This window comes from Euprymna scolopes, chromosome 44 (assembly GCF_053919585.1).
Source record: "Euprymna scolopes isolate OS-2025 chromosome 44, ASM5391958v1, whole genome shotgun sequence".
NCBI classification, from domain to species: domain Eukaryota; kingdom Metazoa; phylum Mollusca; class Cephalopoda; order Sepiida; family Sepiolidae; genus Euprymna; species Euprymna scolopes.
This window is the reverse complement of record NC_136525.1, coordinates 10925788-10950787: the sequence shown is the minus strand read 5'-3', so window position 1 is coordinate 10950787 and position 25000 is coordinate 10925788. Positions and strand designations below refer to the sequence as shown.

Below are 25000 nucleotides of genomic sequence, written 5' to 3'. Positions count from 1 at the left end.
TCTTATGGATGGCTTCACTTTCAATGATAAATCGACTCTAAAACTTGGTCTTTTTTTTTCTCTCATCAAATCTTTCTTTTAATTCAAATATCAGATCCATTGCTCTTTCTGCTTCTCATAAAATCGGTTCTCTCTATCGCTCTAAACGCTTTCTCATCCTCCCTCACAAAAAAGAGAAGCAAAGAAATGCATTCCTCAACAACACCTCGTAATTTGCAATGAATGTAGTGCATGAGCCTACAAACCACTGCTACAACATTCGAATTAAAATATGATATTCAAATTCGAAGGCATACAAAGAAAAGTGACCAAGCTAAGGTTTGTATATATATATATATATATATATATATATATATATATATATTATATGTATATGTATACACACACACACACACATATACAGTGATGATCATATTTATTGGCACGGTAAAATAAAAGTTAAATTTTGTCTAATAAATTCTAAAAAAAGGGATTAAATTAAAGAAAATAACAAAGTATATTATGTATTTTTAACTGGCCTTTCCGATGCAGCAATCGGATTTTAGAAAAAATAAATAACAAAGGAACAACAAACATAATTGCAAAAAACCCTTGTTCAAAATTATTGGCACGATTTATTTAATAATCAATTGTATAGCCTTTGGCCTTGATTACCTTCCTCAGTCGCTTTTCATAGTTTACAACCAAGTTGTTGCACTTTTCAGTAGAAATTTTAGCCCACTCTTCCTGACAATAATCCTCCAATTGAATAAGATTCTTAGGCTTCCTTTGCATTACCCTCAATTTTAATGTTCTCCATAAATTTTCAATTGGATTAAGGTCTGGGCTTTGTGATGGCCACTCCAAAACATTAATATGATTGTCCTCAAGCCATTTCTTAGTCAGTTTAGCCGAATGCTTTGGGTCATTATCTTGCATGAACCACCAAGTGAGAGCTCTTTGGGTCATTATCTTGCATGAACCACCAAGTGAGAGCTCTTTAGCAGAGTCTTTCAGGTTTTCATCCAATATTTTAACATAATCTTCCTTTTTTATGCTACCTGTGACCTTAACAAGTCGCCCTGGTCCAGAGGCAGCAAAGGATCCCCAAAACATCAAACTGCCTCCACCGTGCTTCACTGTGGGTATGGTGTTCTTAGGCAGGAAAGCTTCGCCAGATTTTCTGTAAATATAAGACACTTTATTATGGCCAAATAACTCTATTTTCGTTTCGTCAGTCCATAGAACACGTTTCCAGAATGCAACATCTTTATCAATATGACGTTTTGCAAAGGCTAGCCTTGCTTTCAGGTGCATAGGCTTCAATAAGGGAGTCTTTCTCGGACGACATGCTTTTAAACCAGCTCTCTTCAAAACTCTACCAACTGTATGTCGAGATACATTCACTCCAGAGGTGCTCTGTTCATCAACAATCTCCGCAGCAGAGATCCTTGGGTTTTGTTTTACTTGTCGAACAATTTTCCGTTCATCTCTTGGGGAAAGAATCCTTTTTCTCCCTCTACCCTCTAAACTCATAACGTGGCCTTGCGATTTGAACTTGTTTATTATGGCTCTAACAGTGGATTTGGGAAGGTTTAGCTTCTTTGAAATCTTATCATAGCCCTCCCCATTGGTATGGCATGCTACAACAAGCTTCCTGACGTCTTCGCTGTGTTCCTTAGTTTTAACCATGGCGATTGAAAATTATAATTTAGTCACTTATAATAGTTTAAATAAATCGCTATCTAAAAATTATCTGAAAAAAATTATTCACTGAATTAGCGTTAAACAAGCATAATATGGCTATAAAAAAGTTAAGAAAGCACGTAAACCGGAAATTGATTGATATTATACTGATACTAAAAGAAAAACAAAGCCGTGCCAATAATTTTGAACAAGGGTTTTTTGCAATTATGTTTGTTGTTCCTTTGTTATTTATTTTTCTAAAATCCGATTGCTGCATCGGAAAGGCCAGTTAAAAATACATAATATACTTTGTTATTTTCTTTAATTTAATCCCTTTTTTAGAATTTATTAGACAAAATTTAACTTTTATTTTACCGTGCCAATAAATATGATCATCACTGTATATATATATATGTATACAGAAACACATGAGTACACAAACACATATATATGTATACACAAACCTATATATATATATATGTATATATGTGTATACACAAACCTATATATATATATATGCATACACAAACCTATATATATATATATATATGCATACACAAACCTATATATATATATGCATACACAAACCTATATATATATATGCATACACAAACCTATATATATATATATATATATATATATATATATATATATGCATACACAAACACATATATATGTATACACAAATCCATATAAATATATGTATACACAAACACATATAAATATATGTATACACAAACACATATATATATGTATACACAAACACATATATATATGTATACACAAACCCATATAAATATATGTATACACAAACACATATAAATATATGTATACACAAACACATATATATATATGTATACACAAACCCATATATATATGTATACACAAACATATATATATATATATGTATACACAAACACATATAAATATATGTATACACAAACACACACATATATATATGTATACACAAACACATATATATATATATGTATACACAAACCCATATATATATGTATACACAAACCCATATAAATATATGTATACACAAACACATATAAATATATGTATACACAAACACATATATATATATATGTATACACAAACACACATATATATATGTATACACAAGCACATATATATATGTATACACACATGTATGTATATATATATATATGTATATACACATGTATACACACATGTATATATATATCTGTGTGTATATATGTATACACACAGGTATAATATAATATATAAGTGCAATATTTTTCAAAAAGGTAAACGTTTTCTATGGTCTTTATTTTTAAGAAAAATACCAACTATTTCTTTATAACTCATAGATTCGGAATATTTGTTGGAATCTTGCAGACTTATGAATCGGCAGAAAGAGAAATTGGATTATTTAACTCTGGTTGGTGAAAATTAATGAAAACAAAAAATAGAGATGTACAGGATCATATAATTTTTCCTATTTTCCTTTGTGTGCACATCTGTAGATATGTACATAAGCAAACCCACCCGTGGGGTGGGCACGCCGAAGATGAGGTCGCCAGTCTCAGTTATAGATAATAAAGTAATATATAAAAATAATATATAAAAACTATAGTGAAAACTCACCAGTTGTTGTTGAAACAGTGTGTTCTTGCTCTGTAGAGAATGTAATAAAAACAAAGATTATTATGATCATTATTTATAATCATAACTAGTGTATAAAGAATAATATATAACTAAAAAAAAGATAGATATATATATAGCAAATTTTGTTTGCACTTTTTCTGGTAATGATTGCATTTCGATATTAGTTATTTTATGAATTATTAAATACGTTATCTCTTTTATATTCTAGTAACACTGATGAATATATGCCTACGAATATTTAAACAAACACACACACATGTGTGTGTGTATATATATATATACACACATGTATATATATACATGCATGTATGTGCATATATACACATACATGTGTATATATACATACATATATGTGTATACATGTGTATATATACATACGTGTATGTATATACACATACGTGTATGTATATATACATACGTGTGTGTATATATACATACGTGTGTGTATATATATACATGTGTATATATACATACGTGTATATATATATGTATACATGTGTATGTATATATATACATGTGTGTATATATATACATACGTGTATGTATATATATATACATGTGTATATATACATACGTGTATGTATATATGCATACATGTGTATATATATACATACATGTATGTATATATACATACATGTGTATATATATATACATACATGTGTATATATACATGTGTATATATACATACGTGTATGTATATATACATACGTGTATGTATATATACATACATGTATGTATATATACATACATGTGTATATATATTTATATACACGTGTGTATATATATATACATGTGTATATATATTTATATACACGTGTGTATATATATACATGTGTATGTATATATACATACATGTGTATATATATATACATACATGTGTATATATATATACATACATGTGTATATATATATACATACATGTGTATATATATATACATACATGTGTATATATATATACATACATGTGTATATATATACATACATGTGTATATATATACATACATGTATATATATATACATACATGTATATATATATATACATACATGTATATATATATACATACATGTATATATATATATACATACATGTGTATATATATACATACATGTGTATATATATACATACATGTGTATATATATACATACATGTGTATATATATACAAACATGTATATATATATGCATACATACATACATGTATATATATGCATACATACATACATGTATATATACATGTGTATATGCATATATATGTATATCTGACTATGTGTGAATATATATATTTATATATATATATATATATATATATATATATATATATATATATATATATATATATATTCCAGCAAATATTATTAAATGCAACGGAGACACTTTGTTTTATGATTCGTTTTTTTTTTAATTTTTCAATTTTCCGTATAATATTTTTTATATCAAAATCAAAATATTAATAAAAGTTCCATAATTGTTGCTATCACAAGCGCTTTCGATTCGTCCACGAATCATCATCAGGTGTTGAAGTAAAAGTGCGAAGGAGCGAAAATGAGAATTAAAAGTGAAAACTAAAATATACAGTAAACGACGTTAGGTGATAATAAGTTAAAATATATAGAGTTGATGGAAAGTCGATTAAAAATAAAAAGTCGATTAAAAATAAAAAGTCGATTAAAAATAAAAGTCGATTAAAAATAAAAGTCGATTAAAAATAAAAAGTCCATTAAAAATAAAAAGTCGATTAAAAATAAAAGTCCATTAAAAATAAAAAGTCGATTAAAAATTCGAGTGTTAAAATCAGCAAGTTCGTGGACACTTAACAAAATCCGTCCACTCCGAGCTATGCAAGACATTTTAGAACGTTACTGCTTTTTATTTTCGAATTCTACATAGCTTATTTAAAGAACAAAATCAAACATTTTTTTTTATTTATAGCTAGTTTTCATATAATGCTGTTCCAATTGATGCCAGTACCAGCAAATTCATAGCTTCGTTATAATATTTATTTGCTAATATTTTTCCTCTGATGAGAAGAACGCATTTCTTTGAAACTCCGCGAATTAAGAAAATTTTAATATATCTTATTTGAGTGGTCTGTCGAACAATAATTTACAGTCTTGAATTTGTATTCTTTATATATATATATATATTTACTATAATAATTAAATACCTACAGACACTAATGTTTCATCCTTTCGGGAATTTTCAGTACAGAGTGTCACGATTAACACCAGTCAACAGATTCGAACTCGGCAACACGAGCCATCTCAGGCTCGATTAGCAAAGACCGTATCCATTCGGTTACTGTTAACCACGTGAAATAACGTTGAATTTAAACATTTTAATTTTAAATGTTCTTTACGTCAGTCAGACAGTGATTAAATCGTTATACGATGATCTATGCGTATATATATATAACTGCAATATTTTTCAACAAGGTAAATGTTTTCTATGGTCTTTATTTTTAAGACAAATACCAACTATTTCTTTATAACTCATAGAATCGGAATATTAGTAATAATAAAGTTGGAATCTTGCAAACTAATGAATCGGCAGACTTTTAAGAAAAAGTTGGTCGTAGATATGCAATAGAAATATATAAATCTATATATCTATAAAAGTGAAGGTGCCTGTCTGTGTGTGTACATTTCCCTACGCAATAACTCTGTCAATTTTAAGTCTACAGACTCGAAATTCGATATACAGGGTACTGAGATTTGGAAAAATCTTTGTGATCCGTTTTCGGCCAGAAATTTGGCTGTTAAGGGGTCAAAGTTCAACGATTTGACTTTTGAGAACTCTACCAAACTCCTCAGACAATTTTGAGTCTAAACACTTGAAATTTTAGATATAAGTTCCTTGGACATGGATCTAACTTAATAACTTGATTTAAGCCCGAAACAATAAATTTTAATGTGTCATAATAGGGGTCAAAGTTTTAAAAATTGACTGCTCTTTTTTTTTCTTTTTTTTTTTTTTTTTGCTCAACATACACCTCCAAATACCCGGGCAACGCCGGGCTGAAATTCTAGTATTCTATACAGATACGAACGTAAGTAAATCTCAATTGGAAACTCACCGGTTGTTGTTGTTGTTGAAACGGTGTGTTCTTGCTCTGCGGGAAAGGTAATAATGACATATTAGTATTAGTAACGTTTTATTCTGTTGGTTAATATAAAATATAACATCGATAACATTACAGTGATGGCATAGAAGCATTATTGTTGTCTTGAACCCACCAGACCTGGGATACGGAACCTAATTTGCCCCTGTGCTTGGCCTCCTGGGCACAATTGTGAAATCCAGATCTGGAGCTGCAAAATTGCGACTCCATCCCTCATCAACCACACCAGAATCTCCCCTATCGCCTGGTTGAGTGACACGACCCCCCCCCTACTTTGAATGCTCGATTTTGATCTAGGCCCATTTACATCATCAGAATTATCATCACTTTCTTCTTCATCGATATATTCATCATCACTAGCGTTACTTGATTCAGAAACAAACTCCTGATTAAATTCGCCTTCGTCTGAATCAGAATTTATCTTTTTATCCAACACTTGTTGCGCCGTGAAACTCCTTGGTCTCGCTTTTTTATCTGACGAAGTGCTTGGGTTGTCACTAGCTTGCTTTCGTGGCTACTTTAGTCTACAAAACAAGTCAAAACCCCGCCAAAACAAAGAGCCATTTGTAGAACGTTAGGCTTGCGCTAAATCGAGGCTAAGCAGCGACTGGGTAGCTATTTTTAGCTCCATGACAACACAAAAAGACGTAGTCGAAAAACATAATTGTTTAGCGTTAACTGGTATCCTTCACGACTGAGACAATTTTTATTTTTGTTCCTTTTCTCCACGTTAAAAAACGACCCTGGTGTCTAACTTTGTCCCGTGGGGAGGCTTTGTAAATAGGAACTCGGTATATAGCATTTTTTGGAAATTACCAGCATCTCGGCAACCCGGTCTGGTAGGTTTAATGATTAATTTCTAATGCTTCCGTTCAGTCTTAAAAGACAAAGGATACCCCCCCCCACTGTAGGGGGCAACTGCACGTGTAATTATGATACAAGGGTTGCGCAATCTCCAACCACACCCCTCTTGAATCGGCATTGCTAGAGTCCAGTGGCAAGGAGAAGACCAGGACGACTGGAAACAATGCCGAGATAAGCGGAGAGCACATACAGCATCTGGAAGTCCCAAATGGTCACCCATTTAGTACCGACCAGGTTCAACGTTGCTTAACTTTGGTGTAAAACGTGATTATGCCGAGGTATCCTTTGTCTTTCGAGACGGAGCGGAGGCATCGAATAATTATTTTTTTTTTATTCTGTTGATTATTATTAAATATAATACAGAAGCAAAGTTTATTAATATGCTTTCGATCTTATGCTAAAAATATAGTTTATATATATTGTTATTTGTGATTTCGACATTATGCTGGAAATATAGTTTATATATATTGTTATTTGTGATTTCGACATTATGCTGTAAATATGAATATATGAGCAAACATTTTCTATACATTGATGTGATGACTCTTCGACATTGTTTATTGGTTTATACAATTACATTATGATACCTGCTATATATATATATATATATATATATATATATATATATATATATATATATAGATAGATAGATAGAGAGAGAGAGAGAGAGAGAGAGAAGGAGTGAGAGAGATGTTATTTGTTTTGCGATATTTTTTGAACGACTCCAATTATACGAAAGTGCATTTTTACCTAAATGCGAGTTGGGAATAATTTTCCTTTTGACCAATTTGGTGCAACCAAATGGGGAGCAGCACATGCATTGTTTTTAAAATATAATTATCCACTGACAAGGGTTTTGTCGTCTATGACTCATCAGAGTGGCTGAATCATATATATACAGGGTGACCCCCCCCCAAAAAAAAACAGGCCCCAACTCTAATTAGGCCCCGTTTCTTAGTGTTATGTCCGAATGTCCTGTTTTTTCGTGATCCCCCTATATATATATATATATATATATATATATATATATATATATATATGAGAGAGAGAGGGAGATAGATAGATAGATAGATAGATAGATAGATAGATAGAGAGATAGATAGATAGATAGATAGAGAGGGAGATAGATAGATAGATAGATAGAGAGAGAGTGATAGATAGATAGATAGAGATAAATAGAGAGATAGATAGATAGAGAGGGAGATAGATAAATAGATAGAGAGAGAGTGAGAGATAGATAGATAGAGATAAATAGAGAGATAGATAGATAGATAGATAGATAAGAATATTAAAGCATGCTACACTCTAGACATGGTAAAATATTTTTCTCTTCTAAAATTACAAAAAGTTCTTAAATTTTCATTTTCATTTTTTTTCGTGATGAGATCAATAATATCGGTCTGCACGTCGTAGCAAGATACGACTATATTTACATAAAGAAAATAATATTAAGAAACCAATCAAGGCAATGAGAATGAAATGTTCAACCTAATATGAATATTAATATTTATATATTAATATTTATATATTAATATATTAATCCCAACCAAATAAAAAAAAGCTCAATACAAACGCAATAGAAAGTAAAGCTTATTATAAGAGAAAAGACAAAAAAAAAAAAATTTAATTGTAAAGTAAAATTTACAAAAAGAAATTATGGTTCGACATGATACACCAAAAACAATTTTCAAAAATCCTTATTCCATGGAGTTTCAAAGAATGCCGTTCTGATGAAAAGAATAGCAAGAACGGATTATCTGAAACTCCATGGAATAAGGATTTTTGAAAATTGCTTTTGGAGTATTGTGTCGAGCAATAATTTTTTTTTTTTTAATTTTAATTTACAGTTTTTTTTTCTTTGCCTTAGGCAGCATTTTTTCTCTTAAGCAGATTTCATTAAATAAAATAGACGTTTTTTTTTTCTTCTATTAGTTCCGTTATTGGTCCTTTCCAACTTCCGAATAACAGTCTTCACTTCTGAAAGGAACTGGCTGATGTAATTGCCATATTTGTTGTAAGTCCGAGTACTTTCCAATACTTCAGGATTCATCGTCAGGGATAGATTAATCTAACAGATTATGAACAATTTATATATATATATATATATATTTTTTTATATAAGGTGTATAATTTTTTCATCTAGTAATTATTTTTCACAACTTTATAAACATTTCAGGATATTACTAATATTGTTAAAGTTTATTTTATTAATAGCGTTTTTTTTTTTAGTTTTCATTAGCAATGCTTCTAAGGTTTCAATCATTTTTATCTTTAAGTTGATTAACTTTTCGCTTTTATTTTCTATCTGGCGATTGCTCAGGCGGTAATAATGAAGGCTGAAGTGCTAAATAACGATTAAGGTTTTAGCTATGAAAGTTTTGGTTTCGAATCAATCTGATGGCAGTAAAGTCATTTTTTTTTTTTAGTTTTTTACTATATATATCGAGTGGAATCCAATAATCAATACAGAATTTTCTCTTTAATGATAAATACGAAATCTGCATGAATTAAATTATCATATTTAAGCGTATTTTATGATCGGGCAACGCCGGACCGCCTGCTAGTATATATATATAGAGAGAGAGAGGCTCGGGTTTCGAATCCCGAATTCGGATATATCCAACTGATGAGCTAAAATTAGGACGAAACTCAAGTTTTGGACTTCCAGTTTGTTGGCTGCCGTGGCTCTTATGAGCTGTGACGTTGTTTGACTGTGAATATATATATATATATATATATATATATATATATATATATATATATATATTAGTAAAATATTACCTGCATTTGAGGCATTGCACATTAATTGAAAATAAAAAATTACGTATATAAATGAATACGTTTGGAAGGCTCAAAATCAACTTTCATTTGTTTAAATCAATTATCTTAAATAATTTTATATATATATATATATATATATATATATATATATATATACAAAGAAAATATGCGTTGTATTTTAGCCTTCAAAACGTATTCATTTTATATTTATATATATATAAAGATTTATTATGTATATTAGCAGGCCGCCCGGCGTTGCCCGGTTGTAAGATATGCTTAGACATCATATTCATGCAGATTATGTATTCATTATTATAGAGACAATTCTCTATCGATTGTTATATTGAACCTAATATATAGCAGTGAGATCAAAACTAATATATATATATGTCTTGGGTGCCATCAGCTAGAATCGAAACCCAAACATACAACTCTCCACCCTTATTCCTTAACCTCTGAGCTACGCCCATACGTGTACATATATATCTATGGTCCCCCCTCGCCAAACTTTCACAAGAAACACTAGACTAGCTGAAAACATTATCAATAATTTTCCCCACTCTTTATCTGTACCTAAACCTAAACATAGATTCTGTGAACAAAGCTTCTTTCTTAGAACTGCACGCCTGTGGAATTTTCTTCCATTTTCCTGCTTTCCAGCTGTCTATAATATGGTTGTCTTCAAGTCCAACGTAAACAAGTTTCTGATGAGCCGTTCCACTTAAGTTAAAAAATTTACCGAACTTCCATTACTATAGATTACTATATTGTCCTTTTGACTACTCTACACTCTTTAACCCTTATCCTTGAGTGGCCTATCGGCCTTGATAAGTGGTGACGTCTATGTAAAATATATATGTATATATATATATATATATATATATATATATATATATATATAGAGAGAGAGAGAGAGAGAGAGATTATATTCAGATTGCAAAAAGTAAACGACCTAACTATATTTTTACTCAAAAATAAATCCTTTAAAAACTCACCTGTTGTTGTTGAAACAGTTTGTTCTTGCTCTGTGGGAAATGTAAATATTATCATCATTAATATTATTATTACAACGATAACCATAATAATTATGATAATAATTATTACGATTATTATGACTATAACTATTATGATTAATAATTAATGAAGAAACACCCAGCAACAAAAACAGCTATGCATATATTAAAAGACGTCATTGACCTTTTAAACAGCATGTGTTTAATCTGCATTAACTATTCATGCGATATCAGTGTCGTATGAACGGCTTATTTCCAGATTTGCTGTAAATCCATGGCCTCCTCAGTCCCCGGCTTGTTCAAATGTGACTTTTATTTCTTGTTGGGGTATGTTAATCCGTTCATATGCAAGTCACGTTGGTACAGTGGTAACGTCACCAGCTTTAAATACTGCAGTTTTGTTTTCGGTTTCGATTCTAGTTGATCGCACCCAAATACTTAAATAATTGTTTTTATATAGTAATTGCTGGGTTATTTTTTTTTATTATTATACAGGGTGTTCCAAAAGTCTTGGGAACATTTCAATCCTTATATCTGCTAGTAAAATGAAAGTGGTGCCATTTTAAAGCTACATACATCAATAACGTTTTTTTTCTTTTTTGTAATTTTGCTATTTATTTATTTTTTTTTCTTATCAGATCCAGTAATGGTGTTCACTCAACCAGAAAAGACGTTTTGTGTGCTTGAATTTGTAAAAACTAAATCATGGACACTTGTTCAACATGCATTTCGCCAAAAAGATCTCACACTCTGCGATTTTTTTTTTTTTTTGTATGGGGTTTTGTGAAAGGACTGGTCTATGTGCCTCCCATTCCAAGAGATGTGGATGAGCTGAAGGCCCAAGTAACAACTGTTGCAATCATTGACAACGCAATACTTGGACACGTTTGGCAAGAATTGGACTATCGGCTTGATGTGTGTTGTGTGACCAATGGTGCTCACATTGAACATCTTTTAACATACACGAGAAACATTCGTCTAGCTGTAACCACTATTAATAATTTCCTCCACTCTTTATCTGTGTGTAAACCTAAACGTAGATTCCATGAACAAGGTTTCTTTTTTAGAACTGCACACCTGCGGAACTCTCTTCCGTTTCCCTGCAATGGTGCTCACATTGAACATCTTCAAACATTCCATGAAAAACTTGAGATTACAGACTTTCTGAATATACCAGATGCGTTTTTATATCCTTAATAGTTCTCGAGATATTCAATGTCAAAATGTGCCTAAGACTTTTGGAACACCCTGTATAGTAATTGTTTTATATATATATATATATATATATATATATATATATATATATAAATATATATATATATATATATATATATAATGTTTCTGCAATTAATGTTTTCTATTGTGTGGCTTCCTTATTTTTATCGGCTTGTTATGAATTACCAGAGAGGCTTGTTTTCTTTTTTATTCTTTTTTTTTTTAAAGAGCGTTAAAATTTAGCCTTTCCCCAACCCTTTACCTTACTAGAACTCTTCTGAAAATGAAAAAAAAAAAATATTTACGGTTAGTTAAAGTGCACAAGTGCCAGAACGTGCTCAAAGTTTAAAATATAGAGATTTTTCTTTTCAGCATTTATAGACAGGCGAATGAAATTGCAAAAGCAACGAGAGAAGTTATAATGCCCACACAAGTAAAACTGACAAAACACGATATCGACAATGAGTGCAAATGATATATATATGTGTGTGTGTGTGTGTGTGTGTGTGTGTGTGTGTGTGTGTGTGTGTTAATATATTGTGTATGTATATGTTTTCAGTATTGCCACGCGAGTAGAGCTTATTAGTAAGAGTATAAAAGCTATTTACTCACTGTAAACGTTTTTATGATATATATATGATGAAAATAATGGAAATAGTATTCCGACAAAATAGAGAAAATATAAAGGAACAAACCGTATTATGTGTTCATCAACGTTTCGTCTTTATTTCGAGACTATATACTAGGGATGATTCCAATATTTTTACAGGTTCTAATATAATTACCGAGATTCTTTTAAATTCCCGATTCAGATTTCATTTAAATATTTAGAGGAAGTCTCGAAATAAAGACGAAACGTTGATGAACACATAATACGGTTTGCTCCTTTTTATTTTCTCTCTCTCTCTCTCTATATATATATATATATTAGGCACTGTAGACATTTTCTTATATATGTATATATTAATTAGGCACTCTACACATTTTCTTATATATATATATATATATATATATATATATATATATATATATATATATATATATATATATGGTGTCAGAATGCGATGGAAAGAAATCAAATAAAGTACTCGATCGCGAATGTGAGAACTAAATACAAATATTTATTTAAAAACTATACATGCATATTCCAAAGACGAACCAGCGGTTTCATTGTATTGGAACAACTTTCTGTGGCTGATAAAACCCATTACAAATCATCAGCATCTGATAGAAGTTTTGTTTTCCACCTACGATCAGACGCTGATGATTTGTATTGGGTTTTATCAGCCACAGAGGGCTATTCCAATACAATGAAACCTTTGGTTCGTCTTGGGAATATGTATGTATACTTTTTAAATAAATGAATTTATATATATATATATATATATATATATATATATATATATATATATAGGGTTTTCAGAATGTGAGAGATTGTATATAATAAATTCCACAGCCAAACAACGTCGCAACCGACAAGAGCCATGACAGTCAACGAACCTTGGACTTCCGGTTCGTTGACCGCCATGGCTCTTGTGGGTTGCGACGTTGTTTGGCTGTGGAATTTATTATATATATATATATATATATATATATATATATATATATATATATATATATATATATATATCACCAATAATATTTGCCAAGCAAAAATCTAATCGGCTATTCTTGTAAGATAGTTTTTAAATTTTGTCATTGTCATTTCGTGTTTTGTGTGTGATATGATTTTGATGAAAATTATCACTCACCAATGGTCACTTCGGATTCTTTGGCTTGTTCTGAGGAATGAAATAAACGATTCGTTTTATCAAACAATGATATCAAAATTATCAAATACTGATATCAAAATTATTTATGGAATATCTCATTCTAGATCTGGTCATTCAGAAAATTAAACGCCATTTAAAAAGAAAAAAAAAATAAAAAGAAAAAGTTGTTGTCTTTTTAAGAGATTGCAAGCTGAGGGTAGTAAGCAGATTGAGATTAGACGAAAATTATAACCACTTCAGCTAACCGTGTCAATCAGTTTTTTTTTATGCCCAATGATGAAAGAGTTGATTATTCCTAAGTGAACCTATGTGTCCCTCCCTGAATTATAGAATATCTATCTATATACTAGGGATGATTCCAATATTTTTACAGGTTCTAATATAATTACCGAGATTCTTTTAAATTCCCGATTCAGATTTCATTTAAATATTTAGAGATTTACAAGACGAGTTTTTTTTTTCTTGATTACCTTCTTTTTTTTTTAAATTCTTGATTGCCATTTTCTCCAACGTAGGGGGAGGAGATGTACGGATTTTAGCTTTGAAATCAATATTTAATTATTTATTATTAAATTATTTTATAATTTAATTATTTATTATTTAATTCCTTATTTATTATTTAATTAATTATTTATTAATTATTATTTATTGAATTTTATATTTATTATTTAATTACTTATTAGTTAATTCATTATTTATTATTTAATTAATTATTTATTAATTATTATTTATTAAATTTTATATTTATTATTTAATTACTTATTAGTTAATTCATTATTTATTATTTAATTAATTATTTATTAATTATTATTTATTGAATTTTATATTTATTATTTAATTACTTATTAGTTAATTCATTATTTATTATTTAATTAATTATTTATTAATTATTATTTATTGAATTTTATATTTATTATTTAATTACTTATTAGTTAATTCATTATTTATTATTTAATTAATTATTTATTAATTATTATTTATTGAATTTTATATTTATTATTTAATTACTTATTAGTTAATTCATTATTTATTATTTAATTTATTAATTATTAATTATTATTTATTGAATTTTATATTTATTATTTAATTACTTATTAGTTAATTCATTATTTATTATTTAATTTATTATTTATTAATTATTATTTATTGAATTTTATATTTATTATTTAATTACTTATTAGTTAATTCATTATTTATTATTTAATTTATTATTTATTAATTATTATTTATTGAATTTTATATTTATTATTTAATTACTTATTAGTTAATTCATTATTTATTATTTAATTAATTATTTATTAATTATTATTTATTAAATTTTATATTTATTATTTAATTACTTATTAGTTAATTCATTATTTATTATTTAATTTATTATTTATTAATTATTATTTATTGAATTTTATATTTATTATTTAATTACTTATTAGTTAATTCATTATTTATTATTTAATTTATTATTTATTAATTATTATTTATTGAATTTTATATTTATTATTTAATTACTTATTAGTTAATTCATTATTTATTATTTAATTTATTATTTATTAATTATTATTTATTGAATTTTATATTTATTATTTAATTACTTATTAGTTAATTCATTATTTATTATTTAATTAATTATTTATTAATTATTATTTATTGAATTTTATATTTATTATTTAATTACTTATTAGTTAATTCATTATTTATTATTTAATTTATTATTTATTAATTATTATTTATTGAATTTTATATTTATTATTTAATTACTTATTAGTTAATTCATTATTTATTATTTAATTTATTATTTATTAATTATTATTTATTGAATTTTATATTTATTATTTAATTACTTATTAGTTAATTCATTATTTATTATTTAATTAATTATTTATTAATTATTATTTATTGAATTTTATATTTATTATTTAATTACTTATTAGTTAATTCATTATTTATTATTTAATTTATTATTTATTAATTATTATTTATTGAATTTTATATTTATTATTTAATTACTTATTAGTTAATTCATTATTTATTATTTAATTTATTATTTATTAATTATTATTTATTGAATTTTATATTTATTATTTAATTACTTATTAGTTAATTCATTATTTATTATTTAATTTATTAATTATTAATTATTATTTATTGAATTTTATATTTATTATTTAATTACTTATTAGTTAATTCATTATTTATTATTTAATTTATTATTTATTAATTATTATTTATTGAATTTTATATTTATTATTTAATTACTTATTAATTAATTCATCGTTTATTATTTAATTAATTATTTATTAATTATTATTTATTATTTAATTACTTATTATCTAATTACGTAATTATTTATTTAATTACTTTTTTATTAATTAATTTTTTATTATTTATTTATTATTTCTTTAATTATTTATTATTTAATTATTTTATAATTTAATAATTAATTATTTAATTCATTGTTCATTATTTAATTAATTATTTATTATTTAATTCATTATTTATGATTTAATTAATTATTTATTAATTATTATTTAATTTTGTATTTATTATTTAATTAATTATTATTTAATTATTCAATTATTTATTTAATTACTTTTTTATTAATTAATTAATATTTTTATTATTTAATTATTTATCATTTTTTATTATTTAATTACTTTTTATTATTTAATTATTTATTTAATTATTTTATTTTTTATTTAATTATTTATTTATTATTTAATTAATTGATTATTATTTATTATTTAATTATTACTAACAACAGTGGAAGATTTTGTTTAAAACAAAATCAATAAAAAAGATAATTAAAAAAAATCATTTTTTAATATCGGAAAATAGACACATTTTTTTTCAAATCCCAAAAGTGCCGATTTTTCCAATTCCCATTTCCGTTCCGATTAACCGTCCCAACACTACTATAAACATTTCAGCAATGACAAACTTGCTGTGGGAAAAATATCTTACTCCAGATTCTACCACCCAGAAAATTGCATTTCATTTCTTGATCTGAAATAGGAAACGTACATCAAATCCATGGTCGGAGTTGCTGGGAAAATGGTTGGATCATTCTACCGCTCCTGCAGATGTCTCACTGTCGATGCGATTCTCTCTGTATAATGATGAAATACTACTGCCACATCTGGGCAGGAGCTGCTCGAAGCACCCTATCCAGGCTTGACAGAGTTCCAAACCGATTTCAAAACCTAGTAGGGGGTAGTCTTTTCTCTTCCCTCCACCCTCTTTCTCACAAAAGAGACGTCGCTAGCCTGCATCTGCTCTATCATTATTTTCATGGCAAGTGCTCGTCTGACCTCCAATCTATGTCCCCCGCCCTGCCAAACTTTCACGAAAACCCACTCGTCTAGCTGAAACCACTATCAATAATTTCTCCCACTCTTTACCTGTGCTTAAACTCAAACATAGATTCTATGAACAAATCTTGTTTCTTAAAACTTGCACGCCTATGGAAATCTGTTTCGTTTTCCTGTTTTCCAGCTGACTACAATTGTCTTCAAGTTCAATGTAAACAAGTTCTTAAATAGCCATCCCTTAAGTAATCCAATTTACCAAATTTTCACAACTAACGATTACTGATATAGTCCTATTGACTACCGTATACTCATCAGCCCTTACTCTCATGTGACCTCCGTGCCTTGACAAGTGGTGACCCCTTATATATATATATATATATATATATATATATATATATATATTTGCTTGATTTTACGAATTATCTCTATTTTTTTCTATTTTAGCGGTGTTTTGTTTCCGATCGTTTTATTTTTTTCTTTGATGTAATGGAATGACCTAACATCCCTTCATAGATGAAATGAACTATACCCTCTCACGTTGACTGAGAGAGAAGAAATAAAGACAGGAAGAGAATGAGAAAATATGTCGAGAAACTCTTATATCACATGTATTCCCTTGTAAATAAACACCTTTGCCTTTCACCGATAAACCCCGTGTTTCTTGCTGTATTTTTTATTTAAAGTAAGGATATAACATTCTTGTATTACGAAATACAAATGTTATATAAAAAAAACGTAACTTACGAGTATATATTTGTACATAAATAAATATTAATAAATTCCAACACACAAAAATTGTCGCGTAAACAATAATTGGTGAAAGGAAGCGAAAAAGCAAATATCAAGCGATAATAATAATAATAATAATAATAATAATAATAATAATAATAATAATAATAATAATAATAATAATAATGTCACACCAAATAACCGAGGTACGTCAAGGAGGATGGAAAATCCTAGGATAGAAAGCACCAACCAGACCTCCACTGAATGAGTGCAAAGATAACTGGGACCTTGGGGAGGCTTATTGCCACCCAAATTCCAGTAAAGAATAATGGTTGCTACCAATGAGAAATCAATGGTAAATGGCTGTTGCGATAACGCAAATTCTTTTGCAAAGGTTATCGAAAGAGGTGGTGAGAACTGGAAATGGGGGGGGGAGACTTATTTTCACTCAGCGTCTAGGAAATAGCACAGGCTGTTCTGAAAGAGAATTATTTGATAACGGCCTGTGTGAAAACTCCGAGTCAATAATAATAATAATAATAATAATAATAATAATAATAATAATAATAATAATAATAAAATTGTAGCGCAAGCATAGATTAGCACCACACAAAATGGTCAAAAACGGTCAAGGAGAATGGAAATACCGAGGAGAGACAGCACACACTGGACCTCCACTTGATGAGTGCGAAGGGGACTGGGATCTTGGAAAGGCTTATTGGCACCCAAATTCCAGTGAAAACCAATGGTCATTGCCAGCGAGAAGTCAATGGTAAGCAGTTGTTGCGATAACGCCAATTCATTTGCAAGGCTTAGTGAAAGATGGAGAGGATTAGAAATCTGGGGAGACGTGTTCCAGATTCCAAGTAACATCAGCACTTGTTGTCAGTGAGCAATCTGATGATGACCTCTGTAAGAACTCTTGGTTCGTAGGAAACACATTGGACACGAGTTAGCATATAAAAGAATAATGATAATACTAGAAGGAATGTTCAATAATTTTCAATTATATTACGTTTGTTTGCCAACATAATGTGTCGTACAAGATGGTAAGTGTTGATGTCCCTAATTTTCGAGAGTAGAATCTCCTCTTCAGGAGGAGGAAAAAACGAAACGTGTACAACTCGTCGGCTATGCTTTCCTTAGTCTGTTTAATTTATTTAAAAAAAAAATTGTTTCCGGAAGTCAGTGTCGCAGACTGGCTGTCAAATCAATTATGATAATAACTGATTAATAATAATAATAATAATACTAATAAAAATAAAACTGTTATTATTATTATTATTATTATTATTATTATTAATAATAATAATAATAATAATAATAATAGAACTTATGATAATTATAAAACGAATAATATAACTATTAATAATGATAATAAAACTAATAATAGAACACTACTACTACTAATACTACTACTACTACGACTAAAACCAATAAAAAAATTATGACAAGAATGATAAAACTGAAAATAACAATAAAACTAATGATAATAAAACGAATAATAATAAAATAAATAAAATATATAAATAATAATAATAATAATAATAATAATAATAATAATAATAATAATAATAATAAAACTGCTATTAATAATTTATATATGAAAAATTAAATTATTGGCATAATTTTATATATTAGTGCAAGCACTAGCAAAGCAAATTTTCTTTCCGTTTTTTCTGACGGAGGGTGCGCACTGGTTAAAATAAGCCATTAAAATAGATTAAACAACTAAAACTTACCAAGTGTCGGACGGGTTTCCGTAATTTGTTCTGCAGAAAATGTAACAAAAAGATATTAGACTTTTCTACATTTGAAATTGTACGAAGACAATACAAAGATATTCTAATATATGAATGGATTTATTTCGGCAGGTACAATAATAGACGTCCGAGTCAGGAAGCAACAGCTGAGTTGGCCACTAAACAACTGAGGATTCGCATTGAGTTCACATCTTCAATGCGCAGCTGTAACTCCCCACGATCAGTTTAACTCTCCGTGAACTCTAGTCACGTGTTCGAGCCACGTGACAACATAATAGCCGATTATTTTTAAATATTGTTTAAGTAAACATATTACGCTTTTCATGAGGACAGATATTGTATCACCAAGTCGAAAACAATACACAGAGTTAATAATATAGAAAAGATTTATTCCGTTAGGTACAATAATAGACGTTCGTGTCGGGTAATAACAACTGGAAACGGAGTTGGCAAGTAAACCTGTAACTATTGCACTAATACTAACTCGCAGCTTCAACAGGTATTGACTTGGCTAAAATATTTGTTTGTTTTAAATCCAAGCATCAGGTTTGGAAACAACAGAATGTCATGAAATTCATTTTCAACGCGAGATTTAGAAATCTTGAGAATGTCTGCGATTTGTCTGGTTGTCAAACGGTAGTCTTGTTCAATGACGGCTCAGGGTGAATCATCTAATTTTATCCAATTTTCAAAAATTATTCAAAATTTTAGGAATGATTTGAGCTATCAATCCTCATCTCAAAAATTCCAAAGCACACTGCATATTTTTTTAAAATAATTTCGTGTATAAATTGTAAAGGACATTGATGAAAATAAAATAAAATTTCATCATTAATTTAACGATATATATATATATATATATATATATATATATATATATATATATATATATGGCGTAATATAAACATATATGGTATTTACAGCTTCTCTTCCAATTTTCGGATTTTAATCATGTCAAAACGCACTTTATTTCCTTTTGACGGATTGATTGTTGCTATTTCTTCTGATGAGTTAAGGGCAAAATAGATTCACTGATTGATATAATGATTAAGTGATTGATTTTATGCTACGAAACAGATACTGTAAAGAATTGTAAAAGTCAACGGAGTTAAAGGAATAAATTGTAAGATGACCAACATTATGAATTTTGGAATATAGGCTTTTGCCATTAATTCATTATATTGCTCTGTAATTACATTGAGCTTCTTAAATAAGGATTGGTATATATTATAAGGAAATAAAGTATATTTTCACAAATATATATATATATATATATATATATATTTGTGAAAATATACTTATATATATATATATATATATATATATATATAGACAGCTACATGTCTGTCGGTCTGTCTTCATATTCTTAAACTCCACTTTCACCGAAACTAAAAGCCGCAGAGCGGCGCTAGTGGCCTCAAGTAACTGGATTTTTCAATGAGCCGTTCCTTTATGGGTCTTTAATCGATTAAAATTGTTTTTAATGGGTCAAAAATGGGTCACAATTGAAAAAATCGTTTTACATTTTGTACCTTCATCTTTACTTTTAATTTTTATCGATTTATATGCGTGTCACGTTGGTACAGTGGTAACGTCACCAGCTTTGAATGCTACAGTTTCGGTTTCGATTCTAGCTGATGGCACCTAAATACTTTTTTTTTTTACTTTTGAAATCACGACTCTAATATAATACATATGAAATATGGACAGATTAAAATATCATATTTAAGCGTATTTTACGCCCGGGCAAAGCCCCACCCCCTCGTTAATATATAGATATTAACTTATCGGTTGAAGTTGCTACTTCATATTCTTGCTCTGTAAAGACGGAAAAAGTAATTATAGTGAGTTTGATATTCTTTTTTTTAGGTTAGGGCGTTATAAAAATAGCATTATTGCTTATATATCTATCAATTTCTTTATATATATATATATACTAAATAATTGGCTACATATATGCATGCATATTCCAGCTTCGGTTCCATTCGAAATCTAACTTTATTAAATCATAATGCACTTTTGCATCATTTTTGTGAATCGTGAATGTTGTAGGACATAAAATATGTACCTCTAAAAATGGGCTGAAACAATTGTTTTTGAATAATTTTTTTTTTAATAAACTGAGACTATATTCTATTAAATAAAGATGGTCTATTAGTATTATACACTAATGCGCTATGAGATAAAACGTTGTCCGACTTTCAGGACACACATATCGCATTAAAAATGAAACATGGAAAACCCTAGGGGCCCCTTTCGCAAACAAACTCACCAGGAGTTAATCGCTGGTATAACTCAGAAATATAAAAAAAAATGAATTAAATTATCATAAAAGAACAAATACTCAGGGATATACGAGTAAAAAAAAAACGATTAACTCCTGATGAGTTTGATGAGGGGCCTCTAGGTTTTTTTGTGTGTTATTTTAAAGTCGCTAAATAAGTTTTGTACTGTTTCATATATATATATATATATATATATATATACGTGGGGTGGTCATAAAGTAATGCCTCCTATTTTTTTTAATCTGTCGAGATTGATCTGAGGGAATTGCAACGTGCATTGTTATGATGATTGAACTCATGCATTCAAGAACCATGATTTAAAGTCTTTTTCTCTGGTGCATGATTTAAAGTCTTTTTCTCTGTGTGAGGCGCTAAAAAACCAACGCCTGTCATGGACGTGATTCAGAAGAAGAAATGCATCGTTGAATTACTGCCAAAATTTGCAGTGTAGAATTGTGGTGACTATGTAGAAAAATAAATCCAGGAACACAAAAAGGTCCCCGTTTCAGTGGTACCACTCACGTCTACGTAGCTCTTAAATATTTTAAGTTTAAAAATTGGAGGTTTATGTTTAGAACACACCTGGAAATATGCATCGACTGTAAAAGGTAATATGTACTTGTTTGTATATAAATATAAATCCATCCAGTCACACAAAAGTTAGAGAGTAAAAGTGGCATCTTTTGAAGCACTAAATAGAATTATTGCATGCGGTGAGAGGAAGCGAGAAAGCAAATAGCAAGCCAAATAACCCCTGTCTACTAAAATGAATTTAGAAATAAAAAACTTCTCTAAATTAAAAATCAACAATAGATTTCTTAAGGTGATCAGGTAACATTTTTTATTTTTTCATTTTCTACTATCGGGGACATAAGTTGCAGGGATACTGTGTAGGGAGTTGAGCAGCGAGATATCTGTTTACATTACACTTTAACTGCTGCATATCAGTACAATCAGGGAAGCAGGAACTCGGAAGGGAGTTCCAAAGTCTAGCAGACCTAGGGAAGAAGCTATTAGAGTAGAAGGCTTTCTTACACCTAGGGATTTCCACTGTGTAGGGGTGGAATTTTGCTGCTTGTCGGGTTTGTTGCGGTTATTTATGTTGAGGGGGTACAAGGGCTTGTAGCTTGCTAGAGAGGAAAAATTAACACAAAGTTTTTATTCTACGTATTAGTGTGAACACTAGCGAAGCATATTTTCTTTCCATCGTTACTGACAAAAGGTGCGCACTGGTTAAAAATAAGCCATTAAAATTGAATAAACTAAAACTTACTAAGTGTCGAGCGGATTTCCGTAATTTGTTCTGTAGAAAATGTAATAAAAAATATCAGACTTTTTTTTTTGCATTTGAAAATATACGCACACAATACAAAGATATGATAATATGTAAATAGATTTATTTCGACAGGTACAATAATAGAAATCCATGCCAGGTAGCGACAACTGAATTGGCAAGTAAACAGCTAAGGATTCGCATTGAGTTCACTTCTTCAATTGGTTTCTCTCTACGTGAACTCTTGTCACGTGTTCGAGCCACGTGACAACATAATGGACGGTTATTTGGAAATATGGATTGTTGGGATAAAAATGTTACGCTTTTCATGAAGACAGACATTATTGTATCATTAAGTCGAAAACAATACACAGATTTAATAATATAGAAAAGATTTATTCCGCTAGGTACAATAATAAAAGTCCGTGTCGGGTAATGACACTTGGCAAGTGCGTAGGCGAGTAAACCTGTAACTATTGCGCTATGAGTTCGTATTACAAACCCGCAGCTTCAACTGGTATTGACTTAGCTAAAATATATTTTCTTTTTTTCTTTTTTTTTCTTTTTTGGGGAAGGAGGGGGAGGCAAACATCAAGTTTGGAAACAAAACAGGTCATGAAATTCATTTTCAACGTAGGATTTGGAAATCTCAGGAATGTCTGCGAGTTGTCTGTTTGTCTAACGGCAGTCTTGTTCAACCCCGGCTCAGGGTGAATCTTCTCATTTTACGAAATTTATTCAATCGAATTATTGAATTCTAAAATTGAATTCTTCGGTTGAATCGACCGAAATATTGTAAGAAAAAACTTCAAGATGAGAACAAATGTCTGAATATTCCAAATTATTCATGATTCGGACTATCAATCTGCATTTCAAGAATTCCAAAACTCACTGCATTTTATCAGAAACTAGCAGGACCCGTAAACCGGCGTTGCCCAGTGGAAGCATGCCCCACCCTCGTAAACAGTTTAAGTACGGCTGTTGTTGGTACTGCCCAACACCCAACCTCCAAACTCCTCATGTTAAGAACGGCTTTTGGAATAGACACCCCCAACATCCTCATTCTAAGAATTGCTTTTGGGATGGACACCCCCCAACCTACTCCTGTTAAGAACGGATGTCGGAATAGACACCCCATTTTGTGAGAGGCGGATTGTCAAAGTATCTGCCCCAAATTTAATTTTCCTAATCGTTGTTATAATCTCCACGTGCAATCACTAACTAAACTATATATATATATATATATATATATATATATATATATATATATATATATATATATATATATATATTATATATATAGTTTTGAAAATAATAAGCGGAAGTTTCTCAAGAGCTCTTTCGACTATCATCTCATCAGGAGAAAATCGATAGTGTACAAAGTACAATCTTTTCGCAAGGATAGTTTGCCTTACATCCAAAATAGCAATATTGTATATCAATTTAAATGCCAATGCGATGCTGGTTATGTTGAGCGAACATCCTTGCATCTTTTGACTCGTATAAACCAGCATGTTCCATCGAAGATCAGACAAGGGAGGATAGGGTCTGGTGGTCTCCCTCATTCTGCAGCCTTGGACTCT

The 25000-nt window shown here is 29.0% G+C and overlaps 1 protein-coding gene across 1 annotated transcript in view; it reads right to left on the bottom strand.

The window, feature by feature from the left end:
- The window catches only part of LOC145268689 (uncharacterized), a 1072728-nt gene that overhangs the window by 486853 nt on the left and 560875 nt on the right, over nucleotides 1-25000 (bottom strand). Inside the window, exons 105-111 of the mRNA XM_080124201.1 lie at nucleotides 23418-23447; nucleotides 21649-21677; nucleotides 19839-19869; nucleotides 14042-14071; nucleotides 11058-11087; nucleotides 6373-6408; nucleotides 3280-3309 (exon numbers count right to left, since the gene is read on the bottom strand). Coding sequence (XP_079980327.1) covers nucleotides 3280-3309; nucleotides 6373-6408; nucleotides 11058-11087; nucleotides 14042-14071; nucleotides 19839-19869; nucleotides 21649-21677; nucleotides 23418-23447 — 216 coding nt within the window. The remainder of the gene's footprint in view (nucleotides 1-3279; nucleotides 3310-6372; nucleotides 6409-11057; nucleotides 11088-14041; nucleotides 14072-19838; nucleotides 19870-21648; nucleotides 21678-23417; nucleotides 23448-25000) is intronic.